Source organism: Dasypus novemcinctus, chromosome 7 (genome assembly GCF_030445035.2).
Source record: "Dasypus novemcinctus isolate mDasNov1 chromosome 7, mDasNov1.1.hap2, whole genome shotgun sequence".
NCBI classification, from domain to species: Eukaryota; Metazoa; Chordata; class Mammalia; order Cingulata; family Dasypodidae; genus Dasypus; species Dasypus novemcinctus.
This window is the reverse complement of record NC_080679.1, coordinates 78,893,513-78,921,463: the sequence shown is the minus strand read 5'-3', so window position 1 is coordinate 78,921,463 and position 27,951 is coordinate 78,893,513. Positions and strand designations below refer to the sequence as shown.

General features: G+C 35.2%; 1 protein-coding gene across 1 annotated transcript; it reads left to right on the top strand.

Annotated features, from left to right (window-relative positions):
* The first annotated feature begins 10 nt into the window (after positions 1-10).
* Positions 11-25,743, top strand: BBS5 (Bardet-Biedl syndrome 5). Its single transcript, XM_004460803.4, has 12 exons — positions 11-163; positions 3,635-3,717; positions 8,820-8,885; positions 9,980-10,029; positions 10,163-10,290; positions 12,826-12,961; positions 15,513-15,608; positions 18,359-18,421; positions 20,465-20,599; positions 24,156-24,239; positions 25,165-25,188; positions 25,343-25,743. The coding sequence occupies exons 1-12, from the start codon at positions 105-107 to the stop codon at positions 25,442-25,444; spliced, it is 1,026 nt and encodes a 341-aa protein (XP_004460860.1). The 5' UTR covers positions 11-104; the 3' UTR covers positions 25,445-25,743.
* The last annotated feature ends 2,208 nt before the right edge of the window (positions 25,744-27,951 follow it).

Genomic DNA, 27,951 nt, shown 5'->3' with positions numbered 1-27,951 from the left:
TCACCGTAGACTTCGTGGCAGGGGTGGCCTGTTGCCTTGGAGCCGACGCGACGCCTCTCGGCCGCCTACCTTGTGGAAAGCGCCAGCCTGGGGTCCCTGTCACTATGTCGGTGCTAGACGCTCTTTGGGAGGACCGGGACGTCCGCTTCGATGTGTCCTCTCAGTGAGTCGCCTGGGTTCCCCAGAGTCCTGGAGCCTGTAGAGGGCGCCGCGACGCGAATTCGGGGCTCGCGAGCGGGCCTTGGGCTCCCGCCGCTGGCGCCCGCCCTCGCTGAAGTGGGAGGATATTTGTGGTACTTGTTTGACCCTAGAGAGAGTCGTGAGAGATCCACAGACCTAGCAGGAACGCATCTAGATTACCGAATTTCGGTCCCGTGCGAACCTGGCAGGTCCTGACCGTGGGTGGGAGTGGGGGAGTATCAGGAAGCTGACTCCAAGTGCGGCAGGAACCACCCAGGGCTTGACTGTCCATTATACCCAAGTGAGCTTTGGGTGCCAGTTTCGTGTGGTGGAAGAAACGTAGGACAGGCCATGTGACGGCCAGGCCCTGGGCCTCAGCGGACTTGCAGCTCCTACCCTCTGCTTTCTTGGACTTAACCCTGGCCAGCTGACAGGGAGGTGAACAGGGTCACCACCACACCAGCAAGCCAAGAGTGCCTACAGCTGCAAGCAGAATTGCGTCCATCATCCATGTGGAATCTAAGCCCCCTCTTGATGTAGAGGGAGACTGGACATAGTCATCCCAGGTCCACGAGATGGAGGAATAGAGTGTGGATTAGAGTGGACTTACTGGTGTTTTGCTGGGGAACTATTGTGATTAGTAAGGGAAGAAATTGTAGTAGTGATGTGGAGAGGGTGGCCACGGTGGCTGCTGATGGTCGGGAGAGGGAAGAAGAGATATGGTGTGGGGGCATTTTCAGGATTTGGAGTTGTCCTAGGTGGTGCTGCAGGGGCGGATGCTGGACGTTGTGTGTCCTGTCGTGGCCCACTGGGTGGACTGGGGGAGAGTGTGGACTACAATGTGGACCACTGTCCATGTGCTACAGTGGTTCTCCAGAATGTATTTGCCAGGTGCAGTGGATGTACCGCAATGATGGAAGAGTTTGTTAATGTGGGAGGGGTGGTATGGGTGGGGTGGGGGGTGTATGGGGACCTCATATTTTTTTAATGTAACATTTAAAAGAAAATAAAAAGGAAAAAAATAAAATAAAAAGACACGTAGGGGAGGGACTCAAGAAATCAAGGCTCTAAAATCAGATCTGGGGTAACCACATAACCACACATTGTAGGCCTTTGGATAAACTAATTAATATATTAAGCTTGAGTCTTATCTGTAAAATGAGGGAAGTGGGAGTAAGAATTCTTCAAAATTCCTGACGACTTGGACTCTACGTCTGTAGTAGGCTTTTATCTAACCATTCCTCTGATTCACCAACAGGAAGGAGCCCCTCAAACAGAAGCTGTGTTTATGGAAAATAGCTCCTCTAAACCAGGGGTTCTTAATCTTTTGTGTTTCACAAATGCCTTTGCCAGTCAGGTGAAAACCATGGAGCCCTTATTAAGTGCACACTACACTGTGTATTATTTAATAAATATGTCACACCCCTACCAACATGTCCCCACAAGAATAATTTTTTTAATATTCCAATTCAAGCAGACAGACCCCTTGTTAAGAACCCCTGCTCTGAACTCTGCTTTAAAGATATTTGGAAACCTCCTCACCAAAAGATTCTGAAAAAAACCTGCCTGGATAGGATCTTGAGTTTTGGAAATAACAGTAAAGCTAAGGTTCTTGAGTTAATGAAATAGAGCTTCGTACCTGCTTCATATAGTTTCCCATCATGGACAGCACCTTCTTAGATGGAAAAACATAATATTGATACAATTTGCAGGCTTAAATGTGGCTGAAGACATTTGACATAAGTGTTTGATCCTCCAAGACATTGAGGGAAAGAGATTTGTAAAATTAGAAACCATAGTTGCATATTGTACACATTCTATGACTTTTCTGGCATTCTTGGAGGGTTCTTAATCCAAACAAAAGCCTATTCCATGAACATTTCAGTTTATTAACTACTATAAATGCTTACTATGTGCTGCTTACTGTTCTATTACCTGGAGATACAAAAATAATAGGAAATGATCCTCCTTCCAGCCTAATCTAGTGCAAAAGGTACGCATAGACAACAAACTATAATAAATGTGGTCAATACACTCCTGAAAAAATTGAACAGAAAACAAAAGATAGAGCAGTTAATTCTGCCTGGGAAATGCCTCACAGAAGAAACAGTATTTGAGTTGGGCCCTGAAGGATGGGCAAGACCTTGTCAGGGTAGACAGGAGGAGAGTATTCCAGGAAGAAGAAAAAGAAAAAGAACTAGAAGCAGAGTCTTAGGGGTATGAATCTCTTTGGCTAGAAGACAGGGTTTGTGACAGAAGAAGATAGAGGTACAAATGGAAAGGTTGATTGGCCAGATTGTGAACTTCATTTTCTAGGCAGTGGGATTACATGGAAGGCTTTTAAGCAGGGAAGTGATGTGATCATATCTGTATTTCTAGTACTAATTGAGTTGTCTGTGTGAAGAATATTAGAAAGCTTTACCAGATATTCTGCTGCTTGTTTTTTTTTTAACTTTTTAAAATTAATTTCAGAATTGTTTTTTATTTTTTAATCTATTTTTTTTTTATTTATTTCTCTTCCCTTCCCCAACCCCTGCCCCCAGTTGTTTGCGCTCTGTGTCCATTCGCTGTGTGTTCTGTGTCTGCTTGTATTCCTGTTGGTGGCACCCAGAATCTGTGTCTTGTTTTGTTGCGTCATTTTGTTGCATCAGCTCTTCGTGTATGCGGTGCCATTCCTGGGCAGGCTGCACTTTTTTGAGCTTGATGGCTCTCCTTACGGGGTGCACTCCTTGCTCATGGGTCTCCCCTACGCGGGGGACTGCCCTGCGTGGCCGGGCACTCCTTGCGCGCATCAGCACTGCGCATGGGCCAGCTCACCACATGGGTCAGGAGGCCCTGGGTTTGTACCCTGGACCCTCCCATGTGGTAGGCAGACGCCTTATCCGTTGGGCCAAATCCACTTTGCTACTTGTTTTTGATCCTCTAAATGTGTTCTTTCAGTAAGCAAGCTATTCTTCATTCTTTATTTCCTTGTCTCCTCTAATTGTTTACCAAATCCTGGTGATTCTTTTAATACATCTCTCTCTGTCTAACCTATTCCTTCTTTAACTGCCTGGTTTCCTTTCCTCTCTCAGAAACTTCTAGGAATTCTCCACTGTGCACAAGATAAGACCCATACCTCTAAATATGGATTCTTCTCCAAACAGACCAGTCTTCCCACTATCACTTATCATTTTTTTACTCCTGGTCTTTTATCATGGAATTTCCTCTCTCTCCTTTTTATTTCTCTAAATCCTAACCCGTCCTCAAGTTTTGGCTTACTCCAAGTGCCCCTGGTCACTCCTGGCCCCATTGATCTCTAGCTTCATAAAGTTTCAATTTTCAAATGCGTGAACATTTGATATGGTACCATTTATATTGTTTGCTATTTTATATGCATGTCTCTTCTCTTCCTAACTAGACTGTAGCAACTATAGTTGTAGCTATAAAACTAAAGCCTTTATATTTATTTTAGACAAATGAAAACAAGACCTGGAGAAGTCCTTATCGATTGTTTAGATTCAGTTGAAGACACGAAAGGAAATAATGGGGATAGAGGTAAGTAACATTTTCTAATGTATTTTGTATTTCTAGTTTAATTTACAAATGTCAGATCATCTTAGAGAATAAGCTGTGAAACAGCATCATATTTAAATGTAATGTGAGAATGGAAGAGTTCAATTCATATGAGACTTTTTCAAGCTTAACAAAAGAAAGAGTAGATTTTAACCCTTTAGCCAGGAAACATAGGTTCTCTCTCAGAACTTTGGACCTTCCATAAGTTCTGCTTCTGACATCAGCTTTCTCCATCATAACTGTTAAAACCCTAGGCTCCCAATTGTAACAGTGCAAGGTGTTAATAATAGGGTGGTATATGGGAATCCTATATTTTATGCAGGATTGTTCTGTAAACCCACAACTTCTCTAAATAATAAACAAACCCTAGGAGCCCTGTCCACAATTGTCATAGGGTATTTCTGATCCTTGGATCTGCTTCCCCACAGAAAGGATATAGGGTAGTGCAATGTAAGTATATTATAGCTATGGTAGGTAGAGCCATGCTTCCTTGTAAGAAATGCAGAAATAATGCACAGTCCTCTAAAATTGACACTTAGAGTTGGACACACAGAGAGCAAATATAGTGCTATATTATGAAGTGTATTGTTAGTTCAAATACTGAAAAATCCTGTGAAACTGCTCTGAATGTCACTGAATAACAACCAGGGCTGGACCCCAGAGTTCCTCCCAAATAAAATTTCCCCTATGCTGGAGTTTTAAAAAGTCTAAGTTGTACACAGCAGTTTCCATGGATCCAGTGACCAGCAATCTGCAAGGCTTAGAGGTATTATTACTGTTCTTCAAGGAAAAAGAAATGGGTGATAGTGAGTGGGCAGTTTACTGTATCTAAAAAAATTTTCTTTGGAAGAGGAGTTTTAAGAGGGACATAAACCTCTCTTATTGGAAAAAGGCACAAATGGGGAATAGTAATCTCTAGATGGGCATATCTTGATAAAACCTGAGTTACATTGAAGATGCCAAGGCAAGCAAGTTTGCTTTATCTCATTCAGATTGGCAAGAACTCTTATTGACAGTCTACCTACCAGTCTATACAAAGACTATGGATAATATAACATTTTTTTGGTTCATCAAATATTCATTGAATGCAGGATTCTCTACTAGTACTTTGGAGCAAGAAGGGCAAAAAACTCTCCGGGCAGAAATCACCACAGTGCCTGGAATACTATTATGAATAAAAATAACTCTGTATCTGTGCACACACCTCAGAAACTTCTGTTCATTTGAAAATGACCAAGTTAAGGCATTGTCAAGTTCAGGAGACCCCAAGTTAAAACCCTAAGAACCCAAGAAGATTAACACATTTAATCCATTTTCAATTGCAAATACCCTGAGATAAAATTATCAGATTAGCTTCATGCATTGAAGCCCTATGCGAATGAAACTGGAACAACCATATTTCAGTGCTTGGGAGACTTGGGAAAACGGAAACAACTATATTTTAGTGTTTGGGGAAGAGAGAGAAAAGAGTCCATGTGTACTACACTGCATTTAGAGCTGTAGGACAGGTTCTTTCAGCAGAAAAAAAGGCAACATAAAACTTCTAGAGACTTGTAGAAAATGTACCAAGAGCTGAAGAACAGGTATATGGAGTTGGTAGGTGGTTTTGTAAGGCAAACCTTTCCCAGTCCATAATTCTTCCTGGAATCCTTTAATAGAAAAATATAAACGAATCAATAGAAGTTCTTGACTTTTAGCTCATAGAGCCTAGTTGTAGAAACATGATAGGTTTCTAGGTGAAATGGCATTAAAAAAATTTTTTTAAAGAAAACAACAAAAAAAACCCCAAGGTATCCACAATAGCAAAATGTCATAAAAAATGAATTTGTAAAGAACTGAAATATTAACAATACTAGTAGCAGTTAACATTTTCAGTGTTTACAATTTGTCAGTCACTGTAACAAGTCTTTTATGTTACATTTATATAACCTCATTTAACAATAATAATATGAAAAAAATGTAGTAGATGGCATTACTATCCTGGTTTTTAAGAGGAGTAAACTGAGGAACAACAAGGTTAATTAACTTTTCCAAAGTCATATAGCTAGTAAGTGATTAGTTGAACTGTGTACATTGCTTTCTAAATTGCTAAGATCACATTATTCACTTTTCAAATATGTTCAGTCCTCCCCAACCCCAATTCTGAACTCCTTATCCCCACTCCACTGCTTCCATTGCTAATAGATCTAAGTCTGAATTTCTTGATCTATCATTGCAGTATTTCTAGTTTGGCCACAGATAACCTTTCTTGCCTGCATCATACCCTTCTCCAGACCCAACACCCTTTTCCATTCTTTTTCCCTTTTTTGGGGAGGATGACTTGTATAGATTACATCAAAGGGCTCCTTATACCTTCTGGCTTCTAGGTGGAAGAACCACAGCAGATAAAATGAAGGCAAGAGAGTGAGATGAGGGTTCTGGTTCTCTTCTTGTGACAGGTTGGCTATGTCACTCTTCTCAAAGCAGTCAGCTCTATAGGACCCTTCCAGATTTCATTAACTGCTTCCTCACCTGGTCCCTTTGGGCTTGAGTTGGTAGCAAGTCTGCTGCATAGTCAACTTATGGTTCCCAACATGCCACCCATACCTTTGTAGTAAATTCTCTTGTAAATAAACCTCAGTTATCCTAATGTGAATGTGCATGTTTTCTGTTGGACTTCTGATAGATGCAGTGTCTATTTATCTGTGATCTAGTGTGAAACTTACATTCCAGCTATGCTGCATTACTTATTATTTTTGAAACATATCCTGTGATTTTTCCACACTCTTTTTTTAAAGTGTCTTCCTTTCTTTTTGGAATCTCCTTTTCTATTCCATGTCACTCCAGTATTCATGCAGTCCTAGTTTCTCTGATTTTAGATGTTTTAGGGTTTTCATGGAGGAGAGCATATGACCTAGCTACAGATTACTCATCAAAGAATCCTTTGATTTAATTAATTGGAGACATGTGTTAAACAAAGTTAACAAGTTTTATTATTTCAGGACATCTCAAAGCTTTTAATATGCTAATGATACTGTAAATCTCTAAGACATATAGTTATCATGCTCAATTTATTTGACTTTTTTTTTTCTTGGAACATCTACAGGGGTAATCGTCCCATAGGACATAATTTGAGAAATGAAGTTTATCTAACTTTGTATTTGAATACAAGAACTTAGAATATTAGATCATCAACTTGATGCTAAGAATGAAAAGCACAAAGCCTTAAATAGATTCACCCTGGCCACAACTTCATATGAGCAAAACAGTTTGTTAATAGCAAAATTGTGTAAATAAATATATGGTTTAATTAAGTGGAAACTGTCAAATAGAGCATTCATAGGGCGGGGATGAGTGTGTATGTGAGAATCTTTGAATAATGTAATTAAATGAATGGCTTTGTAATTATTCTATTCCATACTCATTCTCAGATGTATATATATGACTTGCTAAAATCTCCAGAGCAGCTTGCATCAAGACAAAAGACTAGTACACAAATCTCACCTAACTCAGTCTGAGTCAAACTCAGCTGTTGGCAGTGAATACCTGTTGTATCCCTTCCGTACCCCTCATATTTTTGTTTCTCTGTGATTGTGTACTTTATATAGGATCAATATATATATAATAAATATTTTGAATTAAGAAATGTATGACTAACCCAATAAGGGTTTAATATCCAGAATATATAAAGAAATCCTACAACTCAACAATAAAAAGACAAACAACCCAATTTTAAAATGAGCAAAAGACTTGAGTAGACATTTCTCCAAGGAGGATATACAAATGGCTAAAAAGCACAAGAAAAGATGCTCAATATCACTAGCTATTAGGGAAATGTAAATCAAAACCACAATAAGATATCATTTCACACCCATTAGAATGGCTACTGTTAGAGGGAAAAAAATGGAAAATTACAAGTTTTAGAGAGACTATGAACATAGAAACACTCATTCATTGCTGGTGGGAATATAAAATGGTACAGTCTCTGTGGAAGACAGTTTGGCATTTCCTCAAAAAGATAAATACAGAATTACCACATGCTCCAGCAGTCCTGCTGCTAGGTATATATCTGGAAGTATTGAAAGCAAGGACTCTAGCAGATATTTGCACACTGATGTTCACGTGAGATTATCCACAATTGCCAGTAAATGGAAGCAACCCAAGTGTCCATCAACCGAATGGATAAACAAAATGTGGTTATATATATGACAGAATATTATTCAGCTATAAAAAGGAATGAAGTACTGATGCATGTGACAACATGTGTGAACCTTGAGGACATTCTATTGAGTGAAATAAGCCAGGCAGAAAAGGACAAGCATTGTATGATCTCACAAATATGAACCAATTAGAACAGGCAAACGCAGAGAGTTAGAATCTAGAATATATGTTACCAAGGGATAGATGTAGGTAGAGAATGGGGAACTGATGCTTAATTTGTACAAAGTTTCTAATTAGGTTGATTGTAAAGGTAGGTTTATGGATGGATGGTAGTGGTAGCCATTGAGAGTATAATGAACAGCACTGATTACATAGGTAAATATAGTTGAAAGGGGAAACTTGAGGTCATATATGTTACTAGAATAGAAATTAAAAGATAAAACATAGGAATATATAACATAGTGAACCCTGTTACAGATTATGGATTATAGTTAATGGTACAAGTATGGGAATATTCTTTCATTAATTACAACAAATGTACAACACTAATGCAAGTTGTTAATAATAGGGTTGTATATGGGAAAAATGCACCTAATATAAACTATGGACAATAGTTAATATGACTATTGTAATAATATTTCATCAATTGTAACAAAGGTAACTTTCATTTTTAAAAAAATAATATAATTATTAAAAAGTGCTCTAATCAATTGTAAAAACGTTCCACACCAACAGGTGGTGTGGTATATGGAAATCTTATATTTTATGCATGATTATTCTGTAAACCCATACCTTCTGTAAAAAAAAATAAAAGTATGAAAAATATCTATATGTGTTGCTGCTAATACTGGGCAAGAATTTCTGCATCCACTTCATGGTGTACTTCAATAATGTGTCCTTACTTAAGCTAACTTATTTTTGTTTGTTTGCTTTTTTGCTTTTAGGAAGACTCTTAGTAACAAATTTAAGAATAATCTGGCACTCTTTAGCTTTACCCAGAGTCAATCTTTGTAAGTATCTTTGTTAGATAACTATCAAGAAAAAAATTCTTTGTCAAGTGAACTTGCAGAGTGGCTTTTATACTGAATAAGCTGTACCATGAAATATGTGGAAATCTTAAATTGATAAAAATGTCAGAAATCATAGAGTAACCACAGTTTGCATCATAGTCAAAAGAAGTGATCCATATTATTTTTTTCACTTGTTCCATTTTGTCTCTTGGACGTGTATAAGATTAAGACTTTTACATATGCCTCAGTTTGCTAGGTCTGCCGTAATAAATAACAGACTGATTGATTTAAACAATGGGAATTTATTGTGTCACAGTTTTGGAGGCTAGAGTCCAAAATCAAGATGTCAGCACAATCATGCTTTCTCTGAAGGCTGTAGCATTCTGATGGTGGCTTGCTGGCATTCCTTAAGTCAGTCTCTGCCTCCGTCACTTAGCCATCTCTCTCCTTCTGCTTCCTACTCAGACAGTGCTCACATTTCCTCTGCTTATGAGGACTCCAGTCATATTGGATTAAGGCCCACCTTGATTCAGTTTGGGCTCATCTTAGTAGACTTGATGAAGATCTTATTTATAAATGAATTCATATCCACAGGACTGGGGGTTAGAACTTAACACTTGTCTTTGTGGGGGACATGATTCAATCCATAGCAGCATCGAATAACTTTTGTTTTTATTTTTTGCTTGTCTTTGACAACTTGCTGTAATACGTTTCCTATGATCTGAAAGAAGGGATCTCTAAACTCTGATAAATATATAGTTTTTCATTGTGTTAAATGATGGCTCACTTATTTTTAGTACTATTTTAGAGTAGTTAGCTAAACTTTTTCTTTTGACATAGTGGTGCTAAAATTTTCAGTAATTAATAATATATAGGTTTTAGAGAAGCCTTCCTATTTGCCATTTTTGTTCAAGGAGATAAAATTGGCTCTCATTTCTTTTAATTTATTTAACTTAAATTATTTCAAAAATTTTTTACAAAGTTGTATTTCTCTATATGTTTAATTTTTAATTGCTAAAAGTTCCAAATTTATGATTTTTAGAAAGTACTTTTTATCATTTTATTGTATCATGTTCTTATCTCTTGAATTTTAGCTGTTGGTTACAACTGTGTGTTGAATATTACAACAAGGACTGCTAACTCTGTAAGTATGAAAAATCTTATTGAAATATGTATAATTAAGAGATACTAGATATTTGAGCTTAATGTTATGATTTTCACTATAAATGAAAAGTTACTCTTAAAATCTGAACTTTTAAATAAATGTATCCTTACAGAAATTACGAGGCCAAACTGAAGCTCTTTATATACTAACAAAATGTAACAGTACTCGTTTTGAGTTTATATTCACAAATGTGGTTCCTGGAAGTCCTAGACTTTTTACTTCTGTCATTGCAGTACACAGGTATAGTAATACTTTATGGACTATTGGATATTTTTAAGGCAATTCTATGATATTAAGGTTTAGAGGACAGAGTTTAGAAGTGTGATGCTGTCTACCTCCAAGCTCTATTTGAAATATCCTGAATACTCCTTTAAAAACACATTTCTACCACAGCAATGCAAGTGTTAAAATAGGATGGTGGGGAGCAGATGTAGCCCAAGTGGTTGAGCTTCTGCTTCCCATGTCCTAAAGACATAGAAAAACAAACAAATGGAAAAACTGACTCTCATTGGGGAGCAGATGTAGCTCAGTGGTTGAGCACCTGCTTCCCATGTACAAGCTCCTGGGTTCAATCCCTGGTACCACATAAAAAAAAATAGATGATATATGGGAATTCTATCTTTTATGCATTGTTGTTCTATAAACCCATAACTTCTCTATTTTAAAAAAAGTGTAAATATGAAAACAAAAAAGAACACTTTCCATCATTCTATAAACACTTTGAAAGTACTTGTAAAATAAATGTAAAACTAAGATTTATAAAAATTTCTCCTGAAGATTCCATCAAATTGACTACCAACATAGATAAAGTCATTCAATGTAGATAACCAAGTAAGGTAACTCATTAGTTAAAAAGATTATTTTTTGAGAAATGGCTATGGCTCAAGCAATTGAGTTCCCATTTACCATATGGAGGACCTGGGTTCCTGGTAAAAAAAAAAAAAAGAAAAAAGGTGTCCCAGACATGCACAGAGAGGCACACCAAAAAGACAATGATGCAAATAGATGGGGGGGGAAAAATATATATATATATGGGTTTTTTTTAGCAGTGTAGAAAGCATGTTTGGGTGTTTTCCCTAGAGTTTTGTTGTTTTTGTTTTGTTGATTTTGTTTGCTAACTTCTGTTTTCACTACCTCAGCTCTTTTTTTTTTTTCTTAACCATCCCTTTTTTTAAAAAAAGCTTGGCTAAGATGACAGGCAAAAAAATACACATTTCATTGATTTAATTTGTATTTCTTTTATTACTAGTGATATTGGCATTTTTTCATATATTTACTGGCTATCTGTAGTTTTCTATTCTAAATTTCTTATTTGTGCCCTTGTCTGTTATATATGTTGCAAATGTTATTTCATAGTTTACTAATTTATTTGATTTTCAAATTTTGTTTATGATTTTTTATCTATATAATGGTTTAATTTTTAAATTGAGATATTATTCATATAACATAAAATTCACTGCTTTAAAGTGTAAGCTTTAGTGGTTTTTAGTATATTCACAAGATTATGCAGCCATTACCATTTCTCTTGGGCATATACCTGTACTTCAGCTCTTTATTTCACTTTTCTTGGAGAAGTGCTATGAAATAAAGATTTAAATAGAGCATGAAGGGAGTATGGAACTGTTATCATGTGTTATAAAATGTTATGAGTGTTCCCCACGAACGAATTTACAGCATCGTTTCCATTCTCCCCTTTCCCACTGGCTAAGTAGAGATAATAATAGCACTAAAGAAAACTCAGATTCATAGGTATCTTTTTCACAGTTTTTTAGAAAGTTGATAAAAGTAAAAACCACAAGTTTAACAACAAGTATTATAATTTATCTAATTTCTAAAACTACTAAGGCTAAGAAATTCCTTTAATTACTCTTATTAAATGGGCAAATTAGCCTGTTTTAATTTGGAATAAAATTAGAATTAATAAAAAATTAACCAGAATTTCTTTCTGTATGTGTGCATGTATCTATTTATTTATTTTCGTTAGCCAGTAAAAGGGATTTATTTGGGAAATGGGGGAAGAGCAGAGCTTACTGAGAAATGAGAGAGAAAGATGGAAATAAACTCCAATGTTTGGTGCAGGCTCCTCTGGGCAGAGAGAGCCTGTATTTATTCTTTATCAAAAGAGAAACATGAAAAGTAAACAAAGTCGTAGAGATGTTACATACACACAGACATACATATGCATAGACCTGCAAACACATACACACACATTTACCAGGGTCCCATTTGGATTTGGTACAGATTCATTCAGTTTCTATACAAAGGTAGATGTGAGCATAGTGTTTTTAATATTTGCAGTGAGAAAAGTAATAGGAATCCTGTTTGTGTCAAAAGAATAATGGTGCCTTTGAATAAAACAGAGAAATAAAGAGAAGTATTTTGATAGTAAAAACACACCTACTATAATACATAACATTTTTTCAGTTTAAAGAGAAAAATCTGTTTCCTCTCATTTATGCCATATGTATATATACTTAAAAATTACGTATGTGGTATGATTCCTGCGACTCATGAGTATGCTTGCACTCCTCTTGAGTGTGTGCTTTGCTTTACATTAAATTTTCTTGCTACTAAAAAAAAATTACATATCTAAAACATGGATTATTGAGATAAAATGTGTGAATACCACACTAAAATAGCAAACCAGTAAGAAAACCATAATCACTAAAATACATTGAAAAAATTTTTTTTAATTTATAATTTTTGTGTGTTGAACATAAAACTGTAAGCCACATTTTCATTTTGGGTTGGTTGTTTGTTCATTTTTTTTTATAGAGCATATGAAACTTCTAAAATGTATCGTGATTTTAAATTGAGAAGTGCACTAATTCAAAATAAGCAACTAAGATTATTACCACAAGAACATGTATATGATAAAATCAATGGAGTATGGAATTTGTCCAGTGATCAGGTATTTTACAAAGAACTAATGGACCTTTTGAGACAGTGCTGTGACCAATTTTCCCTTCATTGTTATATTTCTATATTCATTCAACTTTAATTGTTGAAATCAGCATTATAGCTCTTGATATGAAATATTCTGATTTTTGTATTTTTCTGGTTTTGTACTCTTTTAAGCAACTTTTGATCTATATTGAATTTAGAGCTGGTATGGATCTTAGAGATCATTCAGTTCTGTCTTTCTTCACTTATTGGTAAGAAAAGAATTATGTGACCTCACACATTTAATTTTTCCTGGAACCGTGTTCTTTGCCCTGTACTTTGCTACCCTACAGTCTTCTTTTTTTTCTCTCCCTCCCCCCCCTTCCTGTTCTCTGTGTCTATTTTCTGTGTCCTCTTCTTTGTCCGCTTCTGCTGTTGTCAGCGGCACAGGAATCTGTGTTTCTTTTTGTTGCATCATCTTGTTATGTCAGCTCTCCATGTGTGCGGCACTATTCCTGGGCAGGCTACACTTTCTTTTGCGCTGGGCGGCTCTCCTTACGGGGCGCACACTTGCGCGTGGGGCTCTCCTACACGGGGGACACCCCTGCGTGGCAGGGCACTCCTTGCGCGCATCAGCACTGCTCATGGGCCAGCTCCACACGGGTCAAGGAGGCCTGGGCTTTGAACCTTGGACCTCCCATGTGGTAGACGGACGCCCTAACCACTGGGCCAAGTCTGCGTCCCATACTAAAAATAGTTCCAGCCTTTGTATTATAACCTTGATTAGACTGAAAATCATTGTTGTAGCTGTATAGCATTTGTATGAATAGCTTCTTGCTAGTTAAACATTGAATCATTAATATATACTTTAATTGTAAATATATGATAGCCTTTTCTCATATAAAAAGTTATGATTTTAAACTATGATAAAGAGGTAGGATATAGACAGCTCTCTATATAAATAACTTCTCATCATTTTGGTCAAGGGTCAGCAAACTTTTTCTATAAAGGACCAGAGAGCAACTGTTTTAGGCTTTGCAAGCCATACAGTCTATTGCACTTACTGAATCCTGCTGTTCTAGGGCAAAACCATCCATAGACCATATGCAAACAAGTAAGCATGGCTGTGTTCCAATAAAACTTAATTTGTGGACACTAAAATAGAAATTTCATGCATTATCCATACATTATGAAATGATACTCTTTTGACTATTTTTTAACCATTTTTAAATGGTTTAAATCATTCTCAGCTTGCAGGCCATACAAAACCCAGTGGCAGACTGACACAAGCTTTAAGTTGTAGTTCAGATGTTACTCTCTGAAAGTTTCTTTTGTGTACTCCTTATGTAGTCTGTACTTAGCAATTACCAATCTAAATTAGTATTATTCTAAAATATATAGCTTTTCTATACTCCACATTAGACTGTAGGCTTTATAAAGATAGGGGTGGAGTTACTCTGTTCTTGGTTATATCCATACCACCTAGCATGGAACTTGGTTTTTTTTGCTAGTCAACTAAAAAGATATTCTGAGATTATCATATGTATCATTTTATTGAAAATAAGGATGCTATTGGCATCCTAACTTGTATTTATTGAAAAATAATAAAGCAAATAAAATGTGCTCTCCTATTTTAAAATTTTGCAAATTGTTTTCTTTTTCTAAATAAGAGGAAATTGTGACATAAATAAATAAGAGGAAATGGTGACATAAATTTAGACTATTGATTAATGGAATTTGGGGAGGGAATAATGAGGGCTAAAATATTCAGTATAACAGTTTCTTGCACTATGACAGCAGAGGGGAAAAATGTGTGCATGTACATATATTTATGATTAAGGAATAGGATTTCTTTTCTGATGTTTCAAATCTGGTCATCACTGTAAGGAACTTCTTAGGTTTGGGGCTTGATTGTGAGTTAATGTTTTATGTCCAACTTCAAAGTATAAAATAAATTTCTCTCAGTGTTTTAGGAGAATGTGTAGAGAAAGATAGATAAATGGTAGAAGCAAATAATTTCTGTGTTGTGTTATTAGGTCTCAAGGATTTTTTGAGAAACTTTAGCTGTCATACTGGGGTATTTTGAATAGCTATTAAGGGGTCATGTGATAACTAGAGTATAGTTTTCATGGGTAGTTAAGTGTTAAAGAGCCATAAGCTAACTCCTGTGGACTGATAGGGGTTATCACGTATTTTGTCTCTTGCCACACTCCTTTGCCTTGACTTATTCCAGGTTTTGAATAATAATTATAGTAATATCTAACACTTATAGAATACTTATTATGTGCCAGGCACTGTGCTAAGGGCTTCAGTTATTTAATCAAATCTCCATTTCACAATTGACAAATGCACAAAGAAGAAATTTGCCTGTGGTAACGCAACTACTAAGTACTGACGGTGTAATGATTAGGCAGCTTGACTCTGGTGTCCATGCTCTTAGTCATCTAATTGTAATGCCATCCAATGAGGGATGAAGTCATTGGTACTCCATAATACTCAAGTCTGATATTTATTGATGTTGTAATTGTCAGTATCCAAATAAATGGTCATTGATATATCTCTTGTTACTCTCTTTATAGGGAAATTTAGGAACCTTTTTTGTTACCAATGTGAGAATTGTGTGGCATGCAAATATGAATGACAGTTTTAATGTCAGTATACCATATCTGCAGATTGTAAGTATATGCATTTTGGTGACCTTGTTGTTTTGATTCTGTTCAGCAGTTAACAGGACTTTTGCAATGAGCGCTCTCTCTCCCTTTTTAAGAGGGAACAGTTATTAGCTGAGAATATACTTTAAAATGTTGCTAATTTAGTCTTTCAACTCAGTAAATTACATTATATTCAACACCCAATTACATTTATATTCAAAGAAAATAGTGCCATTATCAACTTGTTAAGAGAAAATATACTGGATTCTAAAAATTAAAATAGTTATTTAGAGTAAAGTGTGTCTTTTTAGGATTCCGTTCATAGGGCTTTTCCATAACCTTTCCATGAGGATATGGTGGTCCCTTGGCCTGACTTTGGCACACTGATCCACACAGTTTATCTTGGCTCTCTTTCCACTTTCTGTTCCAAATTCTTTAAAAGCCAGAATGAATTCGTTAATTCCATGAATTAACTGCTTTCATTGTACTCAGATACAGCTTGTAATGCAAGCTACAGATTTAATGAAAGGAATCATAATGGTTTTTAATGATATTACTTTTAGAATAAATTCAGTTAAGACTAATAAAATCCAGAATAAGAATTAACTATATCTGAGACAAGTTTGTTTTGGGAGTAGGTAAAGTGTAGTTCTTTTTACTCTGTTACTGCTCTAAGTAAATAATTCATTGAAACAAATAGTAAACTCCAGTAAGCTGAAGAATGAAATTTTACATGAAGAAACTACTTATAGGACTCAAGTGCAGATTAGATGGAACATAAAAATAGTTCATGAAAAACTGAGGTTATCCTATTAGGATTGCTCTTTTTGTAGAGCACAAGTAGTTTTAAGATTAAGGTCTTCTTCAGTATTTACTGAGTAGATACAATGTATGTGATATCTGAAAGTTGTCTTATTTTTTTTAAGAGAATTCTTGGTCCATGAGAAAACTAATTCTCGGCAAAATATTCCCATGCCTATCTTTTGCTAAATTGATTTCTGAGTTACTTTAAAATATCTGATCATTCATTCATATGTCAAATATTGAGCACCTACTCTGTGCTAGGTGCTGGAAATACAATTATGAAAATCGTGAACCAGTACATAGTTCTGTCATCAGGGAGGCAGTCTGGTCGGGAAAAGCAACACATTCACATTGCCACTTTTGGTTAGTTTTAAAGACAAACATAGTACTATTTTTAAGGGCTAACACAAAACAACAAAAAATATCAATTTCATTAGTAGTTGAAAACTAAAGAGTTCAACTGCATTTTATTTTTTTACCATAATAACTATAAAACTAATAAAAATGTTTTTGCCTTCCAAGATTTTCATAGGGCAACAAGAAAGGCTGAGATAGACTGAATGTAATTATTTCTAACCATCTAAAAAAATGTAAGAATTTTTATTATCAGGGTCTGGTAAGATTTAACAAGCAGAGTCTACCTAAGTATTTGATAAATTAGTGTTTTTATTGTTCATGGCTTTTTTATATTGTATTTACATGCATTATAGCTTTCCTAACCTACCTAACCTAACCTCTGTTATGCTGAATAATTACTGAGTAGTAAACACCCCAGTGCTTTCTGTTCTTCAAATAGGATATATTTTGTTCCTTAAGAATAAAGTTGCCAAAAATGGCCTCTGGAATGAATTCAGCCTCACCCAAACAACTTGCAATCTGATATCATCACAGTCTGTCACTGCAGCAGTCATGTTCTAACTTTAGCTCTAGGCCTCAGCCATTGACATTGCCACTATTAAGATATATACTGCCTTCAGCCCATGTAACTCACAATCACCTGGTTTGATTACCTGTTGACAGCCAGGTGCCAATATTCTGTGGTACTTAACCAGGACTGTGTATATTCCTAGTAGGGGGTAAAGTGATGGAATGCCAGGTTTTCATAACAGTTGCCAGTAAAGCCTTTCTCTCTTCGTTCTTTTTCTCTCTCTATCCCTCTTTCAACTTCTAATAACCCATCTGTCTGGACAGTGTGGTATGTCTTAATTCTCATGTCACATTTTCCTGTTGATAATTACATTCAGTCTATCTCAGCCTTTCTTGTTGCCCTATGAAAATCTTGGAAGGCAAAAACATTTTTATTAGTTTTATAGTTATTATGGTAAAAAAATAAAATGCAGTTGAACTCTTTAGTTTTCAACTACTAATGAAATTGATATTTTTTGTTGTTTTGTGTTTGCCCTTAAAAATAGTACTATGTTTGTCTTTAAAACTAACCAAAAGTGGCAATAATGACCAAATACTCAGAAACTTGTTTTTAAAAAATAAATAAATAAATAAATAAATAAATAAGTGGAATGGAGGTTCTTTAAGAATTTATCCACCTATGATTTGAGAAATGGAAGGCACTCCTGACTTTGAAAACTAACCCAGTCTTAGGAGCCACAAAAGACACTGGATCTTCATAACTAAAAAATTGCTGGCCCTGGTTCAAAATATTTAGTAAATTTGTTGACTCCCTATACATGGGGGGGGGGGCTGTATTTGAGTCAGAAAATTTTGTACAAATTTCAGAGCTGTCTTCTTTTTATTGCCTTACAAGTTTGTTACCTATTTTCAGTATAAGTCTTGGTTCATTTACTACATCTCTGTGGGAGAATAATAAAGAAAAGAGGAAGAATTCTTTTCTTTTAATGGTCACCAAGTTTATCTTGTCAGAAAATAGTTATTCTGTAAAAACCTGTGTTAAAGAATCACAACTACCAGATAATAAAAGCTTGCCTTTTTTCTCTCTTTTATTTTATATCTAGCGGTCAATAAAGATTAGAGATTCAAAATTTGGCTTAGCTCTTGTCATAGAAAGCTCTCAGCAGGTAAGATACTTTACATTTTTTTAGTCTTCAATAGATTTTAAAAACCATATGATGGTTTAGATTTATAGTAAGCAGTTTACCACCAAGAAGAATATTAGCTATATTATGAAGTTATATGAAAAGTTTTTCATATATGAAAGGTATTTAAAGTCATAGTTTTTCCCATAGAAAGAATCCTGCTTATGTCTTTTTGTTGAACAGACATTTTCATTATCATTATGACCATCATTTTTATTTTTAATGGCAGTCATGTCACTGTGCTAAAGGGTTTCCATGCATTATCTCCATCTTTGTAAAACCCTGTGATAAAGTTACTATTTTTTCCCCATTTGAGAAAACTAAGACTTAGAGAGGACTCACAGCTAGTCAATATGGGAGGTGCATTGCTAGGCTTTGATTTTGGTGTAAATGATTTCCAGGACTGTCTCTCAGAAACATGTATACAAATACATGTACTCATAGACACAGTTTGAGATTTTAGACACAGATTATATTGTGCCTATTTATAAACTGCTGCACCCCATTAATACCAGGTTTTTACAGAAATACACTTAAATAAGAGAAATTACTTCTCTTATAAATTCTAAGTTTAAACATGACCATCTACTCTCTTTTTTTATGGAGGGCCAGAAACTGTACCAAGTGTTATACATACATCATCTCATTTAATACAACAACTTAATAACTGTTTTGTGTTTAGAAAATTGAGGCTTAGAAAGTTAAGGCAAGTGTCCTTCAACTAAGGAATGGTTAAACCAGCAGTAGTACATCCATACTATGAAATAAAACTTTGCAATAAAAAAGAAAGCACTGTTGTAAATGCAACAATCTGAATGTACTCAGAAAACTTCTGAGTGAAAAAAAAGGTCTACCCAAAAAGGTTGCATACTATTATGATTTCATTTGTATAACATTCTTGAAATTTTAACATGATATAAATGGAGACCAGATTTGTGGATGCCAGAGTTAAAGAAGGGTCCAGGGTGGAAGGGTGTAGGTGTGGCTAAAAAAGAGCACAAAAGGAGAGATCCTCACAGTGATGTAAATGTTATATTTTTTGTTTTAAAAAAAAAGGTAAGGAAAGTATGTTTCCCAGCATCACACAGCTAGAAAGTAAGTTGTAGAACCAGAATTTGAACACAAAAGTGTGTGGTCTTAATGCTAAGCATATGCTCTCAACCTATTACAGTTTGCTACTTCATTCTTTTCTGCTTATAGCAGCAGATATAACTGTCTTCTCCAACAATCTATGGTCAAGTTTCTTTCCTAATTCTGCAAGGAAATAGCTCAGATAGGCTTTTGCTTCTCTTCTTTTAATGTATAAAAAAAGAAGACCCTCTTTTTAAGGCCTATCTTAAGAAAAATTTAGTTTTCTTGGCCTTTGTAATCTACACCTTTTTAAAAAATTTACTTTATTTTTCTTTACTTTATCCCCCCCTCCCCCAGATGGTTCTCTCATCTGTCTGCTCATTATTTGCTTGCCTTCTCCAAGAGGCACTGGGAACCAAAGCTGGGACCTCCCACATGAGATACAAGTGCTGAGCCACATCTGTTCCACATGGGCTGTGGCAGCTGCTGGCTTGTGGCATCTGCTCATAGCAGTGAGGGCAGCGTCTAGCCCATTGCAGAGGGGGTGGGTGTCTGCTCGTCTTCTTTTAGGAGGCATCAGAACCCGAACCCATGACCTCCCATGTGTTAGGCGGGCCCCCAACTGGTTAAGCCACATCTGCTTCCCATACAGAATATTTTTCATTTTAAAATATCAGCTTTGGATCTTTTCCTGAGGGGCTAGGAGGAGGTTTTAGATGAAAGGGAGTTGGCCACATGTTACTTGTTGAAGCTCTCTTATGGCTCGTGAAAGTTCAATGTACTCTTCTCTCCATTTCTTAAAACACTTAAAATTTTTCATAACAGAAAGCTTAATTTAAAAAATCAACTTATACGTCATGCTCTAAAATAGGGACAGCTAGACCTATAGTTTATCATACATTATAAATACCATTCCTCAGTCTTTGTTTTTTTTTCATTATTTTTTTCCTGCAGAGTGGAGGATATGTTCTTGGTTTTAAAATAGATCCTGTGGAAAAATTACAAGAATCAGTTAAGGAAATCAATTCACTTCACAAAGTCTATTCTGCCAGTCCTATATTTGGAGTGGATTATGAAATGGAAGAAAAGGTAATTGTTCCATATGTGAAATAAAGAGTTTGAAGAATTTCTTTTACACAAATCTATCAAATTCAGGTATAAATATATAACATACCATTTAATTTTAACCTGTGTTTAAAATGATGAATACACAAACTCTGCTCAGTGAGCATGCCCCTGAACCATCACTAATTTGTCCCTACCTCCTGTTTCCTAACAGGAGGCTCACATAGGTGAGCCTATATAGATAAGTCTCCATGTCCAAGGCTTCACTAAGGTAGGCCAGCCTTGAGTCTCTCACTCTGTCAGCTTTATTTTTATTCCACATAAGCAACCTGGATAGCATGGACAGATTTTACAGGCCTCCTGGATGCATCCTTTTCCTGCAGTGCCTTACAGTCTAGCAAATCCAGGACTCTGCTCCAGCAGTATGGCTGGTGTACATTCCTATTGATCAGTGCCTCTGCCCTACCACTTAAGACATACTTTTAATATCATGCCCACATGTCTGCTTTTTGCCTTCCTCATAATTTCTGGTTGCAGTAGTCCTTGCTCACCGGGTAAACCATCTCTTTTTTTTGCTGTCATTAGCCTTTCTAGCCAGGCCCTTGTCATCTGATCTATTACTGATATCTTCACAAGCCACTCCATCAGAGATGTCATCACAATCTTCTCCATCAGAGATGTCACCACAGTACCTTTGCTGGTGGCTCTATCTCTGGTGCCCATTTTAACCATTTTATTGCTGGTGTCTTTCTGTCCCATTTGTTGCCTATGCCCTCACTGTCCTTGCTATCATTTGTACAATTACTGTCCATTCTTACCAGTTGTTCTATTCCTGGTGCCCTTGCTGTCCACTTTATCACTGAAATTGTCGCTGACTATCCTATCAGAGGTTCCACTGCTTTCTTTTCTTCGGCTGGGGCCCTAATTGTCTGCCCTATCACCAGGGCCCCACTGTCTGCTCCTTCCTCAGTGTCCCTGCTGTCTGCCCTATTATGGGTATCCTCACTGTACTGTACCCTCTGTTGCTGGTGCCCTGGCTGACACCTCTTTAACCATCCTTTTCTTCCCATCATGCAGTTCTTTCAACACACTCAATCTTTCACTCTATATTCTCTGTATCTTCCTCAGTGAAATGTCCTGATCCTCCACCTTCTCCAACTTACACATTGGTGGATAACTCCCAAGTCTTTCTAATCTTGACATACTCTCTCATCTTATGGTTCCAGGTACTGTTGTATATTTTCACATAGGTGTGCATCCAAAAAACACCAATTCAATTTCTCATTTCAAAGTTTATTTTAGTAATTTCATCAAGTTTTTAATTACCCAAGTCAATATGATACACTAGGACTTGAGTGAGCATCTTAACCTTGACATGCCTAAAACTGGCCCTATCATTTTTCTCAAAGGCAGCATCTGCTGATTTTAATTCCATTGTCAAAGTCCCTTATGCTCAAACCCTTGTAGTTTTCCTTTTTTATTTTTCTCATTTTCTTATTTTACACATTCAGCCAATTATACCAGTCTCTTCCAGATTTCCTATTCCTCTCTTTCTTTTTATTCAAACTGCAGTCACTGTTATTACATATTTTGGGGGAGAGGGGGAGGCACCATGAATTGAACCCAGGACATCATATATGGGAAGCAGGCATTCAGCCACTGAGCCACATCTGCTCCCCAATGAGAGATGGGTTTTTCATTTGTTTTGCTTGTTTGTTTTTAGGAGGTAGCAGAGATCAAACCCATGACCTCATACATGGGAAACAGGCACCCAACTACTTGAGTTACGTCTTCTCCCTTGAGTTAATTTTTGTTAATATTGTGTGACACTTTGTAGTAAATTGTGAAAAGAAGTGTGAGACCTGCGACTTTGCTCTTCTTTTTCAAGACTTTTTTGGGTATCCTGGGCCCCTGCATTTCCTTATGAATTTTAAGATGAGTTTGTCAAGTTCTGCTAAAAAGGAACTAGGATTTTGATAGGGATTACACCTAATCTATAGATCATTCATTGCTATCTTCACAATTGTAAATGGAATTATTTTCTTAATTTCATATTTCAGATTACTCAATTTGTTAGTATATAGTAATACAACTAATTTTTTTGATATATTTATCTTGCAAATGTGCTAATCTTGTTTATTAGTTCTAATAGTTCTGGGGGTTTTTTTGGTAGTTTCATTAGGATTTTCTGCATACAGGATCATGGTATTTGTGAATAGAGATTGTTTTACCTCTTTCTTTCTAATCCTTTATTTCTTTTTCTTGCCTAATTGCCCTGGCCAGTACCTCCAGTATAATGTTCAATAGAAGCGGCAAGAGCAAACATCTTTAATTGTTCCTCATCTTAGGGGGCAAGGTTTTGGTCTTTCACTCTTAAGTATGATGTTAGCTATGGGATTTTCCATAGATGCCTTTTATCAGGTTGAAGAAGTTTCCTCTTATTCCTAGGTTGTTGAGCATTTTTTACTATAAAGGGTAATGGGGTTTGTCAACTGCTTCTTATGTTTCTACTGGGATGATCATAAGCCTTTTTTCATTAATTCTATGAATATAGTTTATTAAATTAATTGGCTTTTGTTTGTTAGAATCAACCATGTATTCTTAGGATAAACTCATTTGGTCAACTTATTGTTGACTCCTAGTTTTTTGGTTTTGTTTTGTTTAAAGGAGGTACCGGGGATTAAACTCAGGACCTCATACATGGGAAGCATGTACTCAACCATTGATCTTCACCCACTCCCCAAGACGTTACTACTTTTGCCTGTGGAATAATTTAGAACAAACATGATCTTGGGATCCTGACAAATTTTTAATCCCAGTTCCACTATTTATATGTAATCCTATGCATTCTGAGTTCAGTTTTATTCTCCTTTACCTTGAGAATATCCTATAAAAATCTTTCTTTTACTTTTTACAAATCCTACTTAATTATTTGAGAAAATTGAAAATATGCTGTTATAGAGAACTTAATTTTATTAACCATGTGAAAGAGAATCATATAAAGTCAAGTGAGTGCTTTTTTTCTTTAACAATATTATCTGTCATATTAAGTATGTATAAATTTGCCATTCTAATTCTTTTGGTGATACTGACATATTTATTGCGTCATCTTGCTGCATCAGCTCTCCATGTGTGTGGTGCCACTCCTGGGCAGGCTGTGCTTTTTTTTCTCTAGGGGCAGCTCTCCTAACGAGGCGCATTCCTTGCATGTAGGGCTGCCCTACATGGGGGACACCCCTGCGTGGCACAGCACTCATTGCATGTATTAGCTCTGTGTGTGGGCCAGCTCACCACATGGGTCAGGAGGCCCTGGGTTTGAACTCTGGACCTCCCATGTGGTAGGCAGGATGCTCTATCAGTTGAGCCAAATCCGCTTCCCCTTACTTCATATTTAAAGCTTAAATTTAACTGACTCATTTTATTACTGAAGTTGGTGTTAAATAGAAAAATATAACTTTGCAGTGGTTTTGTAAACCTTGAGTAATTATTGTAGGTAAAGAAAATTTTCAAAGCACATTTTACAAAAATGATTTAGTTTATATTGTATCTATGCCGCATTTTAATATCATCTGCTTTTCAGCCACAGCCCCTTGAAGCTCTGACGGTGGAACAAATTCAGGATGATGTAGAAATAGATGCTGATGATCACACAGATGCTTTCGTGGTGAGCGTTACAAGAGAACTACTAAATTTCTTATGATTTCTATCAGTCATGCTTAATTACTTCATGATTTAATTTGGTAAAATGTCATAGAACTTGAGACTTTTGAGAATATTTTAGAATATGAGTTCAAGGATAATTTTTTTTCAAGTGAGGGAATGTCTTTTGTAAGAATATTTTGAGAATTCAGTTATTCAGAGGATTTCAGATATGTGAAAAGTTTTTTCAAATCTTACATTAACAAAATACGTTAGAAATTATAGGTAAATTAACTTAAAATCCACATTTTCTATAATCTTTATGAAACGGTCTTCCCTTCGATTTATAGATTTTTTAAAGGATATGCATTTGAAAAATAAACTTTCCTTTTCCCATATTAGTATGATTTAATTAATAGTCAAAATAATAATAATGCCTTCTCTTTACTATAGTCTTTGAATTTGACCAAAATACTTTTCTGAAAACAAATGTTTTGAAACTGAAGTGTTATGTGTTAGTATGAAAAAGTATACTATTACTACTTAACACTATGCATTTGCTGGCACATTGGAGCACAGATTGATTGCTTAGTTTTATTTCTTTTTTTCATCAACATTATTTTCTAAACCAAGAATAGGGGAACCATTTTATAGCTTCTAAGGTTTTTTTTTAAATTTCCTTTCAAATTAACAACTGTAATTATACACTAATTCCAAAGCACATTTTTTTTTAGAGCCTAAAGCTTAACTCTTAGAAATGTTAATAATAATTGACAAAATTATATTATGATTTTGCTACCAGCATTGTAAGGAGAGGTGAGAAAACCATTAGATAACACAGTAAATTATGTACAAAATCATTCCATAAATTAATTACCTGTTCCTCAGTCCATTGATCTAAATTATAATGTATGTGGAGTATATGAAATACAGTTTTCTTTATCTTGTAGGCTTATTTTGCTGATGGCAACAAGGTAAGGACATTTTACCTAAAGTATATGAAAAAAGTTTTCTTTATTTCAACTTTAGTATTCACAAACTTATGTGAAACCTATTTTTTTTGTTGTTTTTTTCCTCTTCCTTGCCCACCTTCTCTATTCCCATCTTATCTTCTTATCTCTCAAAAAGCAACAAGATCGGGAACCTGTATTTTCAGAAGAACTGGGGCTTGCAATAGAGAAATTGAAGGATGGATTCACCCTACAGGGACTTTGGGAAGTAATGAGTTGATCTTGAGTTGACCTAGATTTCTATTTAAAGATATCTCAAGATTAAAGTTACTAGTTACCTTGTAAAAGGCACAGAATAGTTTTATAGAATAAGCTTTTAAAAGAGTTTTTAATAATTAAGAAAAAACTCATTTATCAAGATTTTACTGCCAGTTTTCTAAAATTATATTTAAAATTGTAATTTAAATGTATCTAGTCTGTAAATATTCTTAATTTGTACATAATACTTGTAAATTATTACTTTTTGGATATTAAATGATTGTATCACATTGGGTTTAATAAAAAATGTATGCAGTACCATTTAATGTTTTGAAAGTGTTATTTAAAAGAATAAGACTATTCCTATGGAATAATCAAAACACTTTTTTATTTTAAAGATCTGGTTTAAGTGTATTATCACCAGTTCCATATGAAAGCCAAATATAATACAAATAATGATCCTTAAACCTGTCGTTTTAAGTGGATCATATTTTGTAAACTAAATATTATACTCTCTGAAGTCTATCAGCCCTTAGATAAAGTTTGGGGCACTATTTTATAAATAATTTCAGTATACTTTGGACAATATTACATTTATTTTGTGAGGAAATGGTTTCATTCATTTATTGACTTTCTCTTTGCATTCATTGAGATTTCTTTGAAGTTTTCAAAAATAGGATATTATTTTCTGATTTCTTAGGTAAGATTTGGTGACCTCTCTGGCATCATTCAGTGTTTTTTGCTACTGCTCAGTCTAAAGAAATATTTTAAGGAAACTTCATCAAATATTTTGAGTTATCCAGATGATTCTTCTTTCTCTAGAGGAAAAGGAGTGAATGTGTAAAAACATCTAAAATGAGGTTCAATTGTATGTACAAACATGGACACATAATATAACCCATGTGCTAATCTGAGTTTATTAAAAATCATTGTACAAAAGCTAGAAATTATTGTTTCATTTCTGGAGAATGATTTCTGCATTTTTAAGGGAATTATAATAAGTAACCTATCTCAGGGGAAAAAGCATCTGAAAAATTTGTAGCAATCACAAATAAAACACTGCCAGGAATATTATTTAAATACTGTTTTCAAGAAAAAGAAACTTTATAAAATTGCTGAGTTGTTAAGGAATAATCTTAAGTGTCATATCATACCATTTGCATCTGACTCATTTATCTTTTCAAATGTTAGGTGCTGTGTGTCCAGAGAAGTGAGTCATTTATTGTTTAAACAAGGAAGCAGCTGTTAGTTTTTTCTAGTGTGTTAAAATCCTTAGTGGCATCTATAAATGGAAAAAGAGTCAATGAGTTCTTCTTTCAGCTGTTTTTGCAGCTGACAGTACCATTGACTTCACTCTGATGTAAAAAAAATGTTACTCATGGATAGAGACCTAAAAGTTTAAAAATATTTGACTGTCTGATCTGGTGACATTTATTCAACAAATATTTATGGAGCACCAACTAGGCCTTGGGGCTGTAGCACCCAATATAACAGAACAAAACACAACAATTACTATTTTCATGGAACTTAGTTCCCGGCCATGTTTTAGAATGCCATCGTTTGAAATTAAAGTTACAGTATAGCCCAACTGAGTTCAGAAAATATGATAATATGATTATGTAATAAAATATTTCATGAAGAAATACATGATGCCGTTTATATATAAATGATAGGTTTTCTTTCAAATCATGACTTGTGTATTCCATAATTAATATGGTGTTCTCTTATCAACTTACATTATGATTCCAGTTACATATTTTTTCCAAAGGCTTGTTTATCAAATTGTATGGGAGATATAGCACCTCACCCTGATTATATTAATAACAACGTGTACATCAACTTTTCTGTTAATAACATTCTTCTCTTAGGGTTACAGTTATTCTATTTTTTAACCTTGTATTAAACATAATTTTCAACACTTAGAACTATAGAACAGAACGTTTTTAGCAATCACATATGTGCATGGGTTTTTTTCTTCCCAGTCTTGACTTTCATCTGTTTCTGTTTTTGTTTGTTTTTGCTGGCCTTTTATGATTCCTTTTAATCTTTTGCCTTTATTTTACTTTTTTTTTTAATTGCCACCTCATATCCTTTGGAGTGCAAGGCAGGGTGTGAATAAATTAAATAATTTTATAATTTAATTCAACACTAATTATAATTTTTTTCCAATTAAGAATAAAGATAATTTAGAATATTTTTTAAAATTAGCAGTTTCTCTGCATTTATTATTTCAGTTAGAATGGGGTGTTATTATTTTAAGGATTTTTAAATAATTGTGTAAAATGGGAAAAATTTTTTATATACATCACCACAATTTTAAAAACTACATATAGTACATAATTAAAAGTCTTTACATTTCCTACTTTTAAAAGAAAAATGTGTATCCCATTCTAACGAGTAGAAAAAAAAATTTATGTGTAACATTTATTGGAAAGGGGAATCTTGCTTATGAGTATTCAAATGAGCTCACCTCATATTCTTGACCTTTGCATAACTAATTCCGGGAGCCAAGGAGTTTGCCATTAGACC

What these genes read in the sequence shown, in the direction of transcription:
- BBS5 (XM_004460803.4), top strand. Translation starts at nt 105, where the DNA reads ATGTCGGTGCTAGACGCTCTTTGGGAGGACCGGGACGTCCGCTTCGAT. An exon ending in GGAATTTGTCCAGTGATCAG is followed by an intron (nt 12,962 to 15,512) that starts GTATTTTACAAA and finishes CTCTCTTTATAG; the next exon opens with GGAAATTTAGGAACCTTTTT. An exon ending in ATCACACAGATGCTTTCGTG is followed by an intron (nt 24,240 to 25,164) that starts GTGAGCGTTACA and finishes TTTATCTTGTAG; the next exon opens with GCTTATTTTGCTGATGGCAA.